Source organism: Giraffa tippelskirchi, chromosome 12 (genome assembly GCF_054371585.1).
Source record: "Giraffa tippelskirchi isolate mGirTip1 chromosome 12, T2T-mGirTip1v1.2.pri, whole genome shotgun sequence".
Classification (NCBI taxonomy): domain Eukaryota; kingdom Metazoa; phylum Chordata; class Mammalia; order Artiodactyla; family Giraffidae; genus Giraffa; species Giraffa tippelskirchi.
In genome coordinates this window covers 112,805,021-112,822,639 of record NC_137286.1, presented here as the reverse complement: position 1 = coordinate 112,822,639, position 17,619 = coordinate 112,805,021, and the positions used below count along the sequence as shown (strand labels likewise).

At 38.7% G+C, this 17,619-nt stretch overlaps 1 protein-coding gene across 3 annotated transcripts in view; it reads left to right on the top strand.

Annotated features, from left to right (window-relative positions):
* Positions 1 to 451: 451 nt before the first annotated feature.
* The window catches only part of KLHL1 (kelch like family member 1), a 376,595-nt gene continuing 359,427 nt past the window's right edge, over positions 452 to 17,619 (top strand). For all 3 annotated transcript variants that reach the window (XM_081547214.1, XM_081547212.1, XM_081547211.1), the window contains exon 1: positions 452 to 2,006. In XM_081547214.1, coding sequence (XP_081403340.1) covers positions 1,504 to 2,006 — 503 coding nt within the window. In that variant the 5' untranslated portion in view covers positions 452 to 1,503. The remainder of the gene's footprint in view (positions 2,007 to 17,619) is intronic.

The window sequence follows — 17,619 nt, the reverse complement described above, 5'->3', positions numbered from 1 at the left end:
TATAAGGAAAAACACGTCTTTTCTTCTTCAAACAAGAGATTTCTGCAGAATAATAGCCTTTGGATATACTCATTTTTTCCCCTAACCTCTTCCATATATTTTATTCATGATTTTTGTACTAGAAGGTTATGCCTTGAAATTGTGTTTTATCATTTTATTCCACTTCTTGGTTTACACTGAGAACAGCTTTCATTCTATGGCAACTCATTAAATGCACTGATTTTGCAAAACTCGTCCCCTGCACTCAGATGCCCATCTTCAAATTTCTACCGTGTGCCTCTGGCCCCCTGGGTGAAGCACTGCCTGAGTGTGTTAATGGCAGAATCACAATGTAATTGTCAGAATGGTGGCATCGTCACACTTTGACGCCAGCATCCTGTTTCTTTCTTCTCACTACAGAGAAACTAAGGCTAAAGGTTAAAGGATGCGGTTTATTAAATAATTCAAGCCATTAACCTGCAACCTGAAAAGCGATGGCAGCCTATTAAGTTTACGCTGCCATGATTTACGTTTGGTGTTTACTGATGCTAAAGCATATTGCCTGTTTGCTTTACTTTTATTGCTACATAGTAATGTAGTGAGGAAGGAGAATAAAAAAAGGTGACAGGACCCACACAAGGGGACAATAAGAGCAGCAGACTCACTTGCATAAAGAAGATTGAAGCCTTCCCTCCCTCCCTCCATCTCTCGGTATAGGCCCCAGTGCACATCTGCGTCACTTACGAGGGAGGAGGAGGCGCTGAGGCAGAGAGAAAATTGTACTGTGAGGACCTTGACAGCTTCACGGCGCGGGCTTTTTCTTTTGCCCTTCTGTATTTGCTGGATTTTTTTTTTCTCTCTCTTTTACAAACTGACTAGATAAAACCACCCCTTCTCGCCTTGCAGAAGGCATTTGACTTTCTCAGAGATACCCGCAGCTCTCAGAGCATCTTCCTAGAGAGCAGGGACAGGGGCGCAGGTGCATCGAGAAGGCTGGGGGGAGTGTGCTTCTTCCGCGACTTGGGGATCTTTCTCTCTGCAATCTCCAGGCACTGAACTCTAAGCTGCAAGGATAGGGGAGCCGACAGCTTCTCGACTGAGGCTCTGCCACCCGTGCATGCTAGGGAGGTGTATCCAGCTGCCTTCGCCTCCAGAGCTCCGAGCGCGCAGACCTCCCTCCCTCGCGCGTCTCCGGCACCAGGGCCGTCCCTCACTGCGGTCACCGCCGGGACCCCGCAAAGAGATCGGGGATTCTCAGCCCTCTGCGTCCAGCTCCTGCCTGTGCACCCGGCCGTTGAGTTCCCCACGCGCGGGTCCTGAGGTCCTGACCGCAGCTGAGCCGCGTGGCTCTGCTGTCCGCGCTCTGGTCGTCGCCTGGCAGGGCGCGCAGCCGCCCAGTCCCGTCTGTTCCCGCGGTGCAGAGGGCGCCTCCCGCCCCCTCCTCCAACCAGGGGCTCTGTTGGCCTGCCTCCCCAACCCGTCTACTGCGTCAGCTGAGGTCCTTTCGCCTTCCTTGCGTCAAGTATGTCAGGCTCTGGGCGAAAAGACTTCGATGTGAAGCACATCTTGCGACTCCGCTGGAAACTCTTCAGCCACCCGTCGCCGGCGGCCAGCGGCCCGGCCGGGGGCAACTGCCTGCAGCAAGACGGCAGCGGCAGCTTCGAGCACTGGGGACCCAGCCAGAGCCGCCTGCTCAAAAGCCAAGAGAAGGGCGGAGTGAGCACTTTCTGGAAGAAGCCTTCCTCTTCTGCCTCCTCGTCTTCGTCTGCCTCCCCGTCCTCTTCTGCCTCTTCCTTCAGCCCTCTGAATGGCACCCTCCTGCCAGTGGCTACGAGGCTGCAGCCAGGGGCGCCAGGGCAGGGAATCCACCAGCCCGCCAGGACTCTCTTCTACGTGGAGTCTCTAGAGGAGGAGGAGGTGCCCGGAATGGACTTTCCTGGACCACACGACAAAGGGCTTGTCCCGCAGGAGTTCAAATTAGAGCCAGCCAACTCGAGCCAAGCAACAGGTGAAGGGTGTGGACACAGGTACAGTAAGACCCCATGGGACAGCCAAGCAGCCCTCAATTTCCACTCGTTCCCGTCCCACCCGGTGTGCGCTGGTAGTTACTAAGTCTAAAATATTTCAGGTTGAAAATTTTGATTAAGAGATGCCAGCCTGGTTTTTATTACTCAAGTTGTAATCTCATTAAAAGTTCCCTCGTTAATTTCTATTGGCTCCTACATATTGCTTTTCTTTTGGAGTTGTAATAACAAATTGAATATATATGCATTTTGCTAACCCTGCAGGTAGAGTGGTTCTCATATTCCTGAGGTTACAGTATTTTTCTGTCGTCTTCTGTCATTAAATGATATGTGTGAATCTCCCAGTTTTCTAATGTGAGGAGAAACTTCACTATTCAAATGCATCTCGTATACTGGCCTAGTAACTGGCTTGGCAGGTTATCTAGGATCCTTATGGCTTGAATCTATATTCCAGGAGTAATGAGGTGGACAGAAGGAGGCTCTGGACAACAACATTATCTTCTCTCTTTTTCCTCCATGAAAGACAGTGTTACTATATTCTATCCCAACTTGCCTTTTTATCCTACTTCCTGATCACCGTTGCTTTGTTCAACGTCTTAGAATTAAACTCTTGCTAATGCCCTTTGCATTATTCTGCCCTGATTCATTGGCTCAGTATGGACTGTGTATTCTCATTAAGCAGGTCAATGTCTATTTCCTGTTTATTTCTAATATTACATCTTTGAGTACAGTTTTTCTACTGTCAAGACATAGAAAAACTCTCTCACACATGACCTCATTCTGAGTTTGATATTTTCAGAGAATTGACTCATTCTACACTAGATCATTACTACTTTAGGCATATAGTGAAGGGATGTGAAAAGGTTTGCATTTTAATTCATATATGAGAATATATTATGAAGAAGAAATACAGGGGAGCCATAGGAAAATTATGATGAAACAGAAGCAATGTTTTAAACTTCTGCTTCATTGAATCAACAGTTCATAAAGTTGTCATGAAAGAACACATAAAACAAAATACTATAGATGTTCTTTATGTTGACAAATGTGAAGTTAAAGATATAAAAATCATCCTTAAAATTTTTCAATTATATGAATTATATGGATTTGAATTTGAATTTTAAGAATCTTGAACATAATCTCATATGCAAAGATAATATAATGGAGTTTATTATTTTACAAATAGAGGTTTAATATACTATTTTCAACTATGAAAAAGTTTTTTCTATATATGAGAGACCTAAAATATAAATTTATCTATTATTCAGTTTAATTAAGATAGTTTACAAAAATAGTCATAACTTTGGGTATCATTTCTACTGTGAAGTTATTTGATTTATGTATTCACTGGTGACCTACAGTTATAGATTTTTTTAAAAAATAAAATATGTTGGGCTTTAGCCCCTTTAGCTGAGCAATTTTAATATTGTTTTGTTTTTGTTTTGGGGTAATCATTTATAAAGATCTAGTATTTCACCTTATATGTTTAAAAGAAAACCAGTTAGATTAAATATTTACCAATTTTTGTTATATTGAAACTGGTACTTATGTGTCTCAGACAGTTCAGCAAAAAAAATAGATTTTTTTTCAGTTTTGTAAAATCTTCTCATCAGCTCAACACCTGACCTTCTGGGAATATTTATGTTTGATAGTTTTAAAAACAATTCACTTTATAAAAATACATCTTAAGTATATAAGGTATATTTGGCATAAGTAATTTCAGAAGATTTTCATGTAAGTTGGAGAATTTGGAAATACCTATGGAGTATTGGCTTAAGAAATTATAGTAAATTAAAGAAATAAAACTAATAACTAATAGTCTAGGTTAGAAATAAAACACCCATTAGATTTATTTCCAGTCCCTCACTTTTGAATATACATCAGTGTTTTTACTCATTAAGAGTTGTATATGAAAACAATTCTGAAAACAAGTCAAGTGCCACCCCAAATCATCTTTACTTTTGACTTGAGGATTTCTTATGAGAGTTTGCATGTGTAAAATATTGAAATTAAGATCTAATTTTATTTTAAAATTCTTATGCTTAAATCCTTTAGTTAAATTTTAATTTCTTGCTGGACGAATTAGTCAGCACTGATAGTATTCTCGTGGATTTTATATGTTCCTAAACATTTATAGACTATTGGTTCTATGTTCATGATTGATTGACAGCAAGCTACTAAACTTAGAAATTAGTTGTTATCAATATATATTATTATAATATGTGGTAAGAATAATGTCCATTTCCCAGGAAGGACAGCATTTCCAACATGTTAAATACAAAATAGAAAACAATATGTAAGATCATTCTGTAATATGGATTTACTTTGGTTTCTATCATAACCCATGCAGGAAATCTACATGGGGTTCATAATGACCAATGGATGCATAAACTGTATAAACCTGCATTATCATTTTGATTACTTGAGTCATCTGTCACATTTGATATTCAGCATTTTGCTTCACCAATTCTGACCAATATACTAAGCTAATCTACATGTGTAAAAAAAGAGTTGGCCCTCTTTCTTCATTTCTCTTTATTTATTTGGTCTCATCCTAGTTAAGAACATCGTTTTATATAAGTGGCTCAGTTTTATTTGTTGTTCAAACAGCAGCTGGAAGTTGCTCAACAGAAAGCAGCTATAATCTCAGAATTCTGGAAAGCTCAAATTATCATGGAGTTGAAACATAAAGGTAGCAAGAAGACATAGTAAATTGATTTACTGCTGAAACCCAGTCTTTATCTTATCCCACTTTATCAGACATACATAAACAAATTTCAGTATTCTACCTTACCTGTGACACCACTAAGAATCCTCACTCTTACAGTAATAGTCTCTTGTCCTGTGCTATTATTCATTTATTTTCTCATTTTTACTGTCTGAACTTAGTTGTTGGCTAGTGTATCATTTTCTAGCCATCAGATCATTACATATTTTTTGTATGCCTAATTTTTTTGTACAAGATTCTATATGTAGTAAACTAAAAAAAAAACAAGGATCTATTCTTGCAGTTCATAGTAATGTGAATAAGAGAAAATACGTCATGTTTAACTGCTTGCTTTTTTAGTTTTTTCAGTTCTCACAGAGTGGAGGCGTCTATTTTCATGGCTTCAGTTGCATATGTGCTCAGTTGAGTTAAACTCTGTGACCCCATGGACTGTAGCCTGCCAGGCTCCACTGCCCATGGGATTTTCTAGGCAAGAATACTGGAGTGTGTTGCCATCTCTTCTCCAGGAGATCTTCTCAACCCAGGAAATGAACCTGCATCTCTTGCCTTTCCTGTATCGGTAGGAGGATTCTTTACCACTGAGCCACCGAACTGTATTTTAGTTGCATTTCAAAACCCAGACTCTGCCTCCCCACACTCAACCCTCTTCTTTACCCCAACCCTGACCTCTGGTCTCATACATCCATTTGACCTCTCTGGTGGATATCGCAGATACAATACAAATACAACACATACAAAATTGAGCTCATAATCTCCCTTCTCTCTTGCTCAGTTTCATTCTTCTCTATCTCAGAGAAGAGCATTCCATGCTTAGGTTGTGCAACCCAGAAATCCAAGATCGTATTTGTCAAAATCCTCTTTCTCTTGATTTTCAATATTCCACCAAGTCCTGTCACTTTTCCTTCAAAACTGTCCTTTCCCCTGTATCTGTCCCACATCTCTCCATCTCCTTCAACTGCACTTCATTTAAAAATATTGTCTTCTTTTATGTCAACTTCTGTAACTCCCATCTGCATTCTCTTCCTTCATTAACCTTGCCACCTGTAATCTCTCTCCATACTAAAGTCAATGAAAATTTATAAAATAAAAATTTGAACTATTTTGACAGATCCTGATTCTCCTTTTATTTTTCAAAGCATTTCCACCACTCTGACCACGATCCATTCTGTGGACAGCGAGGCCCTGAAAGAGCTGAATCTTGTCTGTCATCCAGGTCTTTCCCACACCAGATCTCCACGCTCTTCCCCGGTCTTCCAGGGGCAATGTTCTTCTGTATTGCTTTTCTCTGCCTCTGGGCCTCACAAATTTAATTCCTTTACTGATTACATAGTGATTCTCCTTCCCTTAATTCACCCTTTTATGAATTCATTCCTATTCATTATTGAGATGTCTCAAATAAAATCCTTGTAGCTTTCTTCAAGAAGCATTCATTGATCTTCCAGCAAAAGCCATTTTGAAAATTTTAATTTATTTCATCCCCTTATTTTATGTTTTTAGAGTAACTGGTCTCTGTCTTGAGTTTCTTATTATAACTATATATCAATATATGTGTTACGTTTTTCTTATTTATCTAACTCCGTTTGCTCGTGGATAGCATGTTTCTGTTTGCTCATTATTTTATACCTATCATAGAGCATAAATAGTTACTCAATAAATACTGTTGAATGAATACATATTTGTCATAATCATAATGAGTGACATTGATTAAGAACTTGCTATTTTCCAGGTAGCATGCTGGATATTTGTATTGTGGAATTTAATATTCAGAACAGCTCTTTGATTCTAATATAATTATAGATCCCTTTGTTAAATGATTACATAATCATTTTATGATTATGAGAAGACTGAGATACAGACGGGTGATTAATTTCCCCCAAATCACAGGACTGTTAGGAGTACAACTGGATTTTTAATCCTGGTTCTCTGACTCCTGACACCATATTCTATGCCACTTTGCCAAATCTTCTCTCAGTCTGCTTAAACAAACAAACAAAACAGAAGAGAAGAGGCTCCAGCCAAGATTATGCTGAAAGAATTCTCTTATTTTTCTGGTGGCAATTATGCTTGTGTCTCAATGTTTAAATAAACTATTTAAAATGATAGTGATGGACAACTTCTGATAAGGCTTAGTCAAAGAGGACTTAGTCCAAGTTAAAAAACATCAAATTATTTCCTGAAGTATTGTTCATTCAGTGCATTTTACTTTTTAGTTAAAGTATGAGGAAATAACCTAGTCTTAAAAAAGTCATTTAATTTTGGAGTACAAAAGCGAGCATTATGATAGAAAGTCTCCTTCTGAAGTACAGAACAATTGATACAGAGATGTGTCACAGAAAAGAACATATACCATTAGAATCTCATAGAAGTTGGTGAAATTTATTTAGAATGGAAAGAAATCAGCCTTGTTTCAGTCAAAAGAAAAGAAAAATGACACAAAGTTCTATTTCTTCAGGAAAGTAGTTCTCAAATCATTCTTATATGGAACACTAAAAAAAAAATAGCATTCATATTTTCTCCATGATTTCAATTTTGTAGTGAAAAAGTGTATGAAGTGATTTTATTCAATTTTATGTCTTCCTTGTTAATTTATTCTAGGCTTGGATACTATAAAGCCTATTAGAATTTAAGTCAGAATTAGCAAAAAACAATAGTTTGTCTGGGAGACATACTTTTTTTTTTTTTTACTTGTTTTAGGATGCATTTATCAATATATTGTGTTGTTTGCAAAGAAGTCCACAGTTTCCAGATGCCATCTCCTCTGAGTACGTTTGCTTCAGGCAAACTAAGAAGATCATAAAGGAAAAAGTAATAAGATCAGTAGGTTGGTTTGCAAGTACTCAAAACTCCAGAGCTATCTAAGAGAAAGATGTGAATACAAATGCAAGAGGAAGTAAATAAAACTTTTAATTGTAACAGACAATAAAACCTCTACACTAGTTGAAGAATCATATTCTGGCTTTCTTTGAAATTTCTAATGAATACTTTGTAAACTATATCATTAACCACTTCAAGGCATCAGTTTTAATGTTTAAAAAATAAGGAAAATCTCCCTATTCAACACTTGGTAAATATAGAATATAATATTTATTAGTTATTTTAATTTGATGATTTCTTTTCTAAGTACCGAAAGATAATTTGTATATCTGAAAGATGATATACTTCTAATACATACATGTTAAGTCAGACTTCATTGCTTTTGACTAAGAGCTCTTACAGAATTTACAGAAATCTTAGATCTGAAGGATATTTTAGAGTTATATCAAGTTTAAGAACATGAAAATGTACTACATTTTAAACAGAGTCTCACAGTAATGAGACTATTGATTTTATTTTAATATCCAAAATAACTGTAGGCATTTTTGTAGTAGCTGTAAAAACAAATACTCTGGAATATACATATTAGTTCAGACCAGATAAATTTAATTTATCATTTGGTATTTAAGATAAGATTATTCAAAACTTTGAGGAAAATATGATATAGAAACAGATAATCTGAGCAGAATTAAGTATCTGAAAGTATTGTAAATCAAGTATAGTAAAAATTCTGTGCACAATATATAAATAGGTTTGGTGCTACTACCTTTGCTCACTTTTCTGGCCAGGATTTGGAAACAGGTTGGTATAAGAAATTATGAAAGCATTACACAGTTTAGCTTGACTGATAGAATGTGTGGTATGATTTTAAAATCCTGTGAAAAATCTGTTTTGAATGGTAAGCCAACAAGGCAGGTCATTTTGACTGAAGATCATGTCACAGAAATAGTACTTGAGAATGATCTGACAGTCTTTGATAAAGGTAAAGAGAGGAATCAGTTGATTTAATTCTAAATTCAGATTTCCCCATCCCTTGCTGCTAAGTCACTTCAGTCGAGTCTGACTCTGTGCCACCCCATAGACGGCAGCCCACCAGGCTCCTCCGTCCCTGGGATTCTCCAGGCAAGCATACTGGAGTGGGTTGCCATTTCCCATCCCTTAGGCAGCCTTAATCCAACTTTTATAATTTCTCAAAGGAAATCTTTCAGTTTAATTTCCTCTCATACTTGTTTGTAACACTGTCCCAGTAGATCTTTTGGACTCCTTTATTCTTAATGATGTTGACAGGTACTTAGTCATGTAAATCAGCATTTTCATCTTGGATGAAATGTGATGGGATAACTTTAAAAACTGAGACATAAAATTTGGGGGTTTTAGATTACAAAGGGAGGAACAATTCAACTATTTTATAGTTTTAAAGAGGTGAAGACAAAAATCTCTGTGTATCTACAATAAAGCATATGGTTTGATTTGATTTACTTCTTTAATAGATTCTAATTACATTAAAATGTCTGAGATGTCCCTTTAGACTAATATTCACAAGTATCAGAGCTTCAGAGTAAACAGAAAAATACCCTTGGGAAGGAAAACTGTTTTGAATTTATATCTTCGAATTTATGGATATAAAAATATACTGACTTTCTAATCCTGAGATTCAACTTTGAACTCTACAATGTTGAAAATAAGTTGGAGTAGTTTATCATTCATCAGTTCAGTTCAGCTTAGTTCAGTCACTCAGTCATGTCTGACTCTTTGAGACCCCATAAATCGCAGCACACCAGGCCTCCCTGTCCATCACCAACTTCCGGAGTTTACCCAAACCCACGTCCATCGAGTCAGTGATGCCATCCAACCATCTCATCCTCTGTTGTCCCCTTCTCCTCCTGCCCCAAATCGTTCCCAGCATTAGGGTCTTTTCCAATGAGTCAGCTCTTCGCATGAGGTGGCCAAAGTATTGGAGTTTCAGCTTCAATATCAGTCCTTCCAATGAACACCCAGGACTGATCTCCTTTAGGATGGACTGGTTGGATCTCCTTGCAGTCCAAGGGACTTTATCCAACTGTAAGTTGGGATAAAGATGTACAATTCAAGGCACTGGAAGCAGGAGCTACATTGCTTGATGAGTCATCTATAGAAGATTAAATATGTCCAGAAATATAGTTGGATTTGAGGGATCTCAATGTCTTCAATGAAGAGAGGCATACAAAATTAATATGAGGTTTATCAATGGGAGCAACTCAGTTGATTCCATATATAAATTTTATTTGTGAAACTCATTATAGATGTAGTTTAATTTATTTGTGAATGTATACAATGGGCTTCCTGGTAGAGCTAGTGGTAAAGAATCTGCCTGCCAGTACAGGAGACAGAAGAGACTTGGATTTGAGCCCTGGTTCAGGAAAATCCCCTGGAGTAGGAAAAGAAAACACAATTCAGTGTTCTCGCCTGGAAAATTCCATGGACAGAGGAAACTGGCTGGCTATAGTCCATGAGGCCGCAAAGAGTTGGATATGACTGAGAGCGCGCGTGCACACACACTCACATATACACATAAATGTATATATATTACATACAAATTTAGATACAAAGCAGTTTAATTTACATATAAATTAACATGGCATATATAATATAAAAAGAGTTTATAAATGGACAAATACTCACTAAAATATGTTTTTTTTAAATTTATTAATTTGAGGTGGTAAACAACTTCCACAGATAGTACAGTGCTTCTGAAATAGCCATCACATTATTTAAATGGAAAGAAAAGCTATTGGAACCAAAGAGATAATATCAAATGCTTGGGCCTCTGGGAATTTAAAATTACTTCAAAATAGATTTTCAATACTCACACACATGCTTATAATTTTCTATGTTGAATTCAATGAATAAAATTTCTATTTCTATGTTGAGTTTATGCAAATAAAAATTATTCTTATATTCTTTAGAAAAAAAAGAATTTATGAGTCATTTTATATTTCACACAGCTTTATCCAATGTTCCACTGACTTGGAGAATTGCATTGGCCCAGAAATTAGCACAAAGAGAAGTGTACCAGAATGAGCTGATGTAATATCACCAACTTATATACGTAAGAATGTCAAAGTAGTATAATCGCTTCTGAAAAATCAGCAATTGCCACAATCTCAGGAAATATCCTTCTTATTAGTCCTTATTGACTACCATTGTCTTATAGTATGATGTTAAATATACCACCTCTTTTTAGTATTATATTTTATTTAAAAGTACAGATACATTTCATTTAGTACATTAAAGTAAATTGACAGTTATTTGGGGCTTTGCTGTCTTTAAACAGAAAAACTTTGGCAGTCAAAATTCAGAAGGAAGGAAGGATGTGACATTTAAAATTATAAATGTACAATTCCAATTCCTTGAAATTATAAAAACTTTATGATGATAATGTTAACCTCTTTCAAATAACAAATACTGAGAAATAACAAGAAATTGCATCATAATTCTCAAATCACTGTTAAAAGTGGCTTAAGTTTATATACTTATAATACCCAAGTAAGAAATAATCAGAAATATTTTATTGTTGATAGGAATGCAATTTGCTGTATTTGGGGGGGAGGGGCAATGGGACAATATTTATCGCTGAAGAGATATAAAAGTCTTCTAATCAGTAATACAAATTTTGAGACTATATCTTTCAGAAATAAAAGCACTATAAGTTAAGGAACACCCATATCCCACACTTCCTCATTGATAGAAGTGTGACAAAAAATCATTTTATATCCTTCATGTAAAATATACATTATAAAATGTATCATGCAAAATATGTCCTCTGTCTCCCTCTTCTCCTTCTGCCTTCAATCTTGGGTCTCTTCAAATGAGTCAGAAGAGAGCAACAGAGGATGAGAGGGTTATATGGCATCATGAATGCAATAGACATGAACTTGGGCAAGCTTTAGGAGATGGTGAGGGACAGGGAAGCCTGGCACACTGCAGTCCATGGAGTCACAAAGAGTCAGACATGACTTGGCTACTGAACAACAACAACAAAATATACAGAAGTTGAAAAAGAATGAATGAATGTAGAATGTGTTGGATAACACTTTGATTCAGTGCATAAAGTAACTCATAAAAATTTGTGTGAGACGTGTAAAATAGTGTATAGGATCACATTATAAACACTAAGAATAAAACTTCTCCACATTCGTGTTTATATGTTTAAATGCCTTTGTAAGATCATAGAAAATAACATGGTAAGTCAAATACCACATTTTTACTTTTGTTTCCAAAAAATTATAAGATTCTTTGCTATGCTCTTGATGTGATACATTGAACTTTATTACTATTATATATTTTTTTTAAAAAAATTAAACTAAGAAAAGCTTGTAAAATTTTTAATTTAGCAAATATTTACTTTAAAAACAATGCATATAATTGTGGTCAAAATTTGGTAAATGCCAGGAGGTGTTAAAAAAACAAGCCATCTACTGGTCATTTATTCAAATTAAAGTGACATGTGTGCATGCCTGCTTGCTAAGTTGCTTCAGTTGTGTCTGACTCTTTGTGACCCTATGAACTATAGCCTGCCAGGCTCCTCTGTCCATGCAATTCTCCAGACAAGAATCCATGAGATTCTCCAAATTCAACACACTGGAGTGGGTTGTCATTTCCTTTTCCAGGGGATCTTTCCAACCCAGGGGTTGAACCCACATCTCTTATGTATCCTACATTGGCAGCTTGGTTTTTTTTACCACTAGTGCCACCTGGAAAGTCCAAAAACTATATAATATAATTGACAAATAAGGACATTAAAATATTCTAAGATATCAGCATTCACCATGGAATGATTTTTTTTTTTCTATTCATTGTATTCAGTGTATATCACATTACCAGGGTTATGCTGGCCTCATAAAATGAATTTGAGAGTGTTCTCTTTGATTTTTTTTTAATGATTTCTTCATCTTTATTAAAATTCTCATTTTCCTAATGCACTGCTTTACTAATTTACTTTAGTTGTCTATGTGCTACTGTATTTTACTGAACTCATTTTAAAATAATTGTTCTGATTTCTTTGTCAGACAGTTCAAAAATCTCTATTTCTTTAAGATCAGTTATTGAAACTTTATTGGTTTCTGTTGGCGGTGTCATGTTTATCTGATTCTTTGTGACTCTTGTTTCTTTGTGCTGGCATCTGCATTTAAGTAAGTGATCTCTCTTCCAGACTTTACACATTCCCTTTGGCACTAGTCCAGTCAGCTTGGGAACTGGACCAATCAACTGGTATTGATAGCAAGGCTTACTATCAAGGATCTTGGTTGGTCAAGGCCACAACAGTACTCTGAGATTGGGAGTAAGGGGTCATCAGCTGAGTTCCACAATTGGGTTGGCCTTCTGGTTGGGTTCTACATTCAAGTGGGGCTGCTGGATGGGCCTCCTGGTTGGTTGAATGCACTCTGTGGGCAAGGGGTCGCTAGTTGGGCTCTGTGGTCACTTCTGGGTGAATGAGGTCTCAGGTTATGTTCCCTGGCAGAGTGAGGCTACTAATTAGACTCTGTAATTGTACAAGTCTGCAGGCTGGGCTCTACAATTGCTTCTGATCAAGTGACGTACTGCTTGTTGTTCAGTTGCCCAGGCATGTCCAACTTTTGTGACCCCATGGACTGGAGCACATCAGGCCTCCCTGTCCCTCACCATCTCCCAGAGTTTGCCCAAGTTCATGTTCATTGCACTGGTGATGCCATCCAGCCATCTCATGCTCTGACACCCTCTTCTCCTTCTGCCCTCAATCTTTCCCAGCATCAAGGACTTTTCCATTGAGTCCTCTGTTTGCATCAGATGACCAAAATACTGGAGCTTCAGCTTTAGCATCAGTCTTTTCAGTGAATATTCAGAGTTGATTCCCGTAAGATTGATTGGTTTGATCTCCTTGCTGTCCAAGGGATGTTCAAGAGTCTTATCCAGCATGACAGTTTGAAGGCATCAGTTCTTTGATGTCCTGCCTTCTTTCTGGTCCAGCTCTCACAACCATATGTGACCACGGGGAAAACCATAGCCTTGACTATATGGACCTTTTGCGGCAGAGTAATGTCTCTGCTTTTCAACACACTGTCATCGCTTTCCTGCCAAAATAATCGTCATCTGATTTCATGGCTGCAGTCACTTTCCACAGTGATTTGTGAGCCCAAGAAGAGGAAGTCTGTCACTATTTTCACCTTTGTCCGTTCTATTTGGCACGCAGTAATGGGGCTGGATGCCGTGATCCTAGTTGTTTTTATTTTATATATATATTTAGTTTTAAGCCAGATCTTCCACTCTCCTCCTTCACCCTCATCAAGAGGCTCTTTAGTTCCTCTTTGTTTTCTGCTACTCAGTTCAGTTCAGTTCAGTCGCTCAGTCGTGTCTGACTCTGTGACCCCATGAACTGCAGCACGCCAGGCCTCCTTGTCCATCACCAACTCCCGGAGCCTACTCAAACTCATGTTCATTGAGTCGGTGATGCCATCTAACCATCTCATCCTCTGTTGTCCTCTTCTCCTCCTGCCCTCAATCTTTCCCAGCATCAGGGTCTCTTCCTATAAGTCAGTGCTTCACATCAGGTGGCCAAAGTATTGGAGTTTCAGCTTCAGCATCGGTCTTTCCAATGAATATTCAGGACTGATCTCCTTTAGGATGGACTGGTTGGATCTCTTTGCAGTCCAAGGGACTCTCAAGAGTCTTCTCCAACACCACAGTTCAAAAGTATCAATTCTTTGGCACTCAGCTTTCTTGATAGTCCAACTCTCACATCCATACATGACTACTGGGAAAACCATAGCCTTGACTAGATGGACCTTTGTTGGCAAAGTAATGTCTCTACTTTTTAATATGCTATCTAGGTTGGTCATAACCTTCCTTCCAAGGAGTGAGTGTCTTTTAATTTCATGGCTGCAATCACCATCTGCAGTGATTTTGGAGCCCCCAAAAATAAAGTCAGCCATTGTTCCCACTGTTTCCCCATCTATTTGCCACTAGAGTGGTATCATCCACATATCCTAGGTTATTGATGTTTCTCCTGCCTGTCTTGATTCCAGCTTGTAATTCATCCACCCTGGCATTTCTCATGATGTGCTCAGCACACAGATTAAACAAACAAGTGACAGCAGAAAGCCCTGTCATACTCCTTTCTCAATCTTTAACCAATATGTTGTTCCATTCAGAGTTCCAACTGTTGCTCATTGACCTGCATACAGGTTTCTCAGAAGACAGTCAAGATGGTCTGGTATCCCCATCTCTCTAAGAGCTTTCTACAGTTTGTCATGATCCACACAGTCAAAGGCTTTAGCATAGCTGATGAAGCAGAGATAGATTTTTTTTTTTCTAAATTACCTTGCTTTCTCTATAATCCAATGAATCTTGGCAATTCAATCTCTAGTTCCTCTTCCTTTTCTAAACCCAGCTTGGACAGCTGGAAGTTCTTAGTTCACATAATGCTGAAGCCTAGCATACAAGATTTTAAGTATGGCCTTACTAGCATGAGAGATGAGTGCAATTGTCTGATGGTGAGCACATTCTTTGATACTACCCTTCTTGGGAATTGGAATAAGGATTGACCTTTTCCAGTCTTGTGGCCACTGCTGGGTCTTTCAGATTACTGACATAATGAATGCAAAACCTTGAAGGCATCATCCTTTAAGAATTTGAATAGTTCTGCTGGAATTTCATCATATCCACCATTAGGTATGCCCTAAAATTAATCAGGTCTATAGAGTGGGCTTGATGATTGGATAGGCCATTGGTTATGCTTCTCTGTGTGAGAAGCATAGTGTGAGGTCACTATCTGTGCTCTGTGGTTGGGCAGAACCTCTAACTATACTGTACTGAGTATAGTTGGGTAGGGCTGCAGACTGTTCTATTGTGTGTCAAGTCACTGTCTATGTTGTGGGCTCCTGGTTGTGTGGGACTGCAGTCTGTATTCTCATAGGGCCACTAGCTGGCTTCCCTGCTAGTCTGTGTTCAATAATTGAGGGGCCCATAGACTGGGCTGTGCTGCTTGGTGGAGTTGTAGGCTAGGTTGCGCAGTTAGCCAGACTACCAGACTGCCCAGAATCACTCATTATGATCAACAGTTAAGCAGGGCTTCTGGCTTGGTTCCCTGCCAGAGCAGATCTGTAGGGTGGTTTCCAGGTCTGCCAGGATTCTCTGGCCAGGCTTCCTGGTGTATGGGACTAGAGTCTATGATAAGCAATTAGTGGGGCTGCAAATTTTTTTTTCTACCCTGATGGGCTACAGAATGGTTTTAGCAGTTAGGTAGAGTTTTGACCTTGCTTACCCGTCCAGAATGGCTTCAAGGACAGTATAGCCTGTTGGCTGAGAACTGCAATCAAGCAGAACTGCTAACTGAGCTTCCTGACAAGATGAGGCCATCAGCTCAGCTCTGAAGATGAGCAGAGCTACTGAGTGGATTCTTGCTTGACAAGTCCTTTAAGCAGGAATCCAGCTGGCCAAGATCTAAGCACTGGTTACTGGAAGCCCTGCCCCTTCTCTATCTCTTTGGATATGCAGTGATTAAATCTGTAGATTTTCCCTTGTAACCATTTGGAAATGAGTTGTGGGTATCCACTTTGGCTTTCTTTTCCCACTGAGAAACGACAGTTCCAAGGGGGCCCTCCTGGTGCACTGTTATGACAGCCTGGGAGATAGGTGATATTATCAAAGTGAAATTATCTTGATTCAGGAGGGGGCCTAAACCTTACCCGAAGTTTCTGAGACTTCCATTATTGTGACTTACCTATGGATGGTTGATAGTTGATCTTCTCGTGGTAGGGACTGAACTTTGGAACAACATATGTCACCAGCTTGATGACTTTGCTCCCCAATTCAAAGTGCCTAATCTCATAAAGCATGGCTTCCCAGGTGGTGCAGTGACAAAAAATCTTCCTGCCAATGCAGGAGACACAGGAGATGCACATCAACCTCTGAGTTGGGTAGATTCCCTGGAGGAGAAAATGACAACCCACTTCCAGTATTCTTGCCTGGAGAATCCAAAACAGAGGAGCCTGGCAGGCTACAATTCTTAGGGTTGCAAAGAGTTGGACACAGCTGAGTGACTGTGCATGCACGCACCTCATGCTACTGCTGCTGCTAAGTCGCTTCCGTCGTGTCCGACTCTGTGCGACCCCATAGACGGTAGCCCACCAGGCTCCCCCGTCCCTGGGATTCTCCAGGCAAGAACACTGGAGTGGGTTGCCATTTCCTTCTCCAATGCATAAAAGTGAAAAGTGAAAGTGAAGTCACTCAGTCGTGTCTAACTCTGAGCGACCCCATGGACTGCAGCCTACCAGGCTCCTGCATCCATGGGGTTTTCCAGGCAAGAGTACTGGAGTGGGCTGCCATTGCCTTCTCCAGCACGCACCTCATAAAGTATAATAATTTCCACTATTTAATATTATACATGGAAAATAAGAGACAATCCACTCCAGTATTCTTGCCTGGAAAATCCTATGAACAGAGGAGCCTGGTGGCTACAGTCAATAGTGTCACCAGAGTCAGGTATGACTTAGTGACTAAACAATAATGACAATAATATTTAATATAAGTATAATGTTAAAAGAGTATTGTCTATATTTCAAACGGAATTTTCTATTTTAAAATGACCACACTCTCAAATCATACAAGCCAAATTTATGGAGTCTAGATTATTAGAAGAAAAAAAAAAGATAGCTGGCTACTCCTGTCAGTGGCTTCCTGAGTTGCATGAGGCTTCCATGTCTGCCTTACCCACCTCACATGCATATTTACTGAGGAAATCATGACTGAGCATCTGAAAACACTTGGAGACTTTAACACATTACATCATAACAGTCAAGCCAGCAATATCAATAGATGGCTCCATAATACTAGACTTAATGAAACTAGATTGAAAACACTTGCAATGTGTCACTTTTTCCCAGTGGACAAAGCTTTATCTAGGCTTTAATATTACCCTGTGTAATTTGCTAGAGAATTTTTGTATAGAACTTCATTAGTAAAGCATCTAACCTTGAAATCACTATTACATAATAACCTGACAGTGTTCTCCATGATGATTCATTGGCTTTTGTTTTTAAGAAATGTTTTATCAGTCAG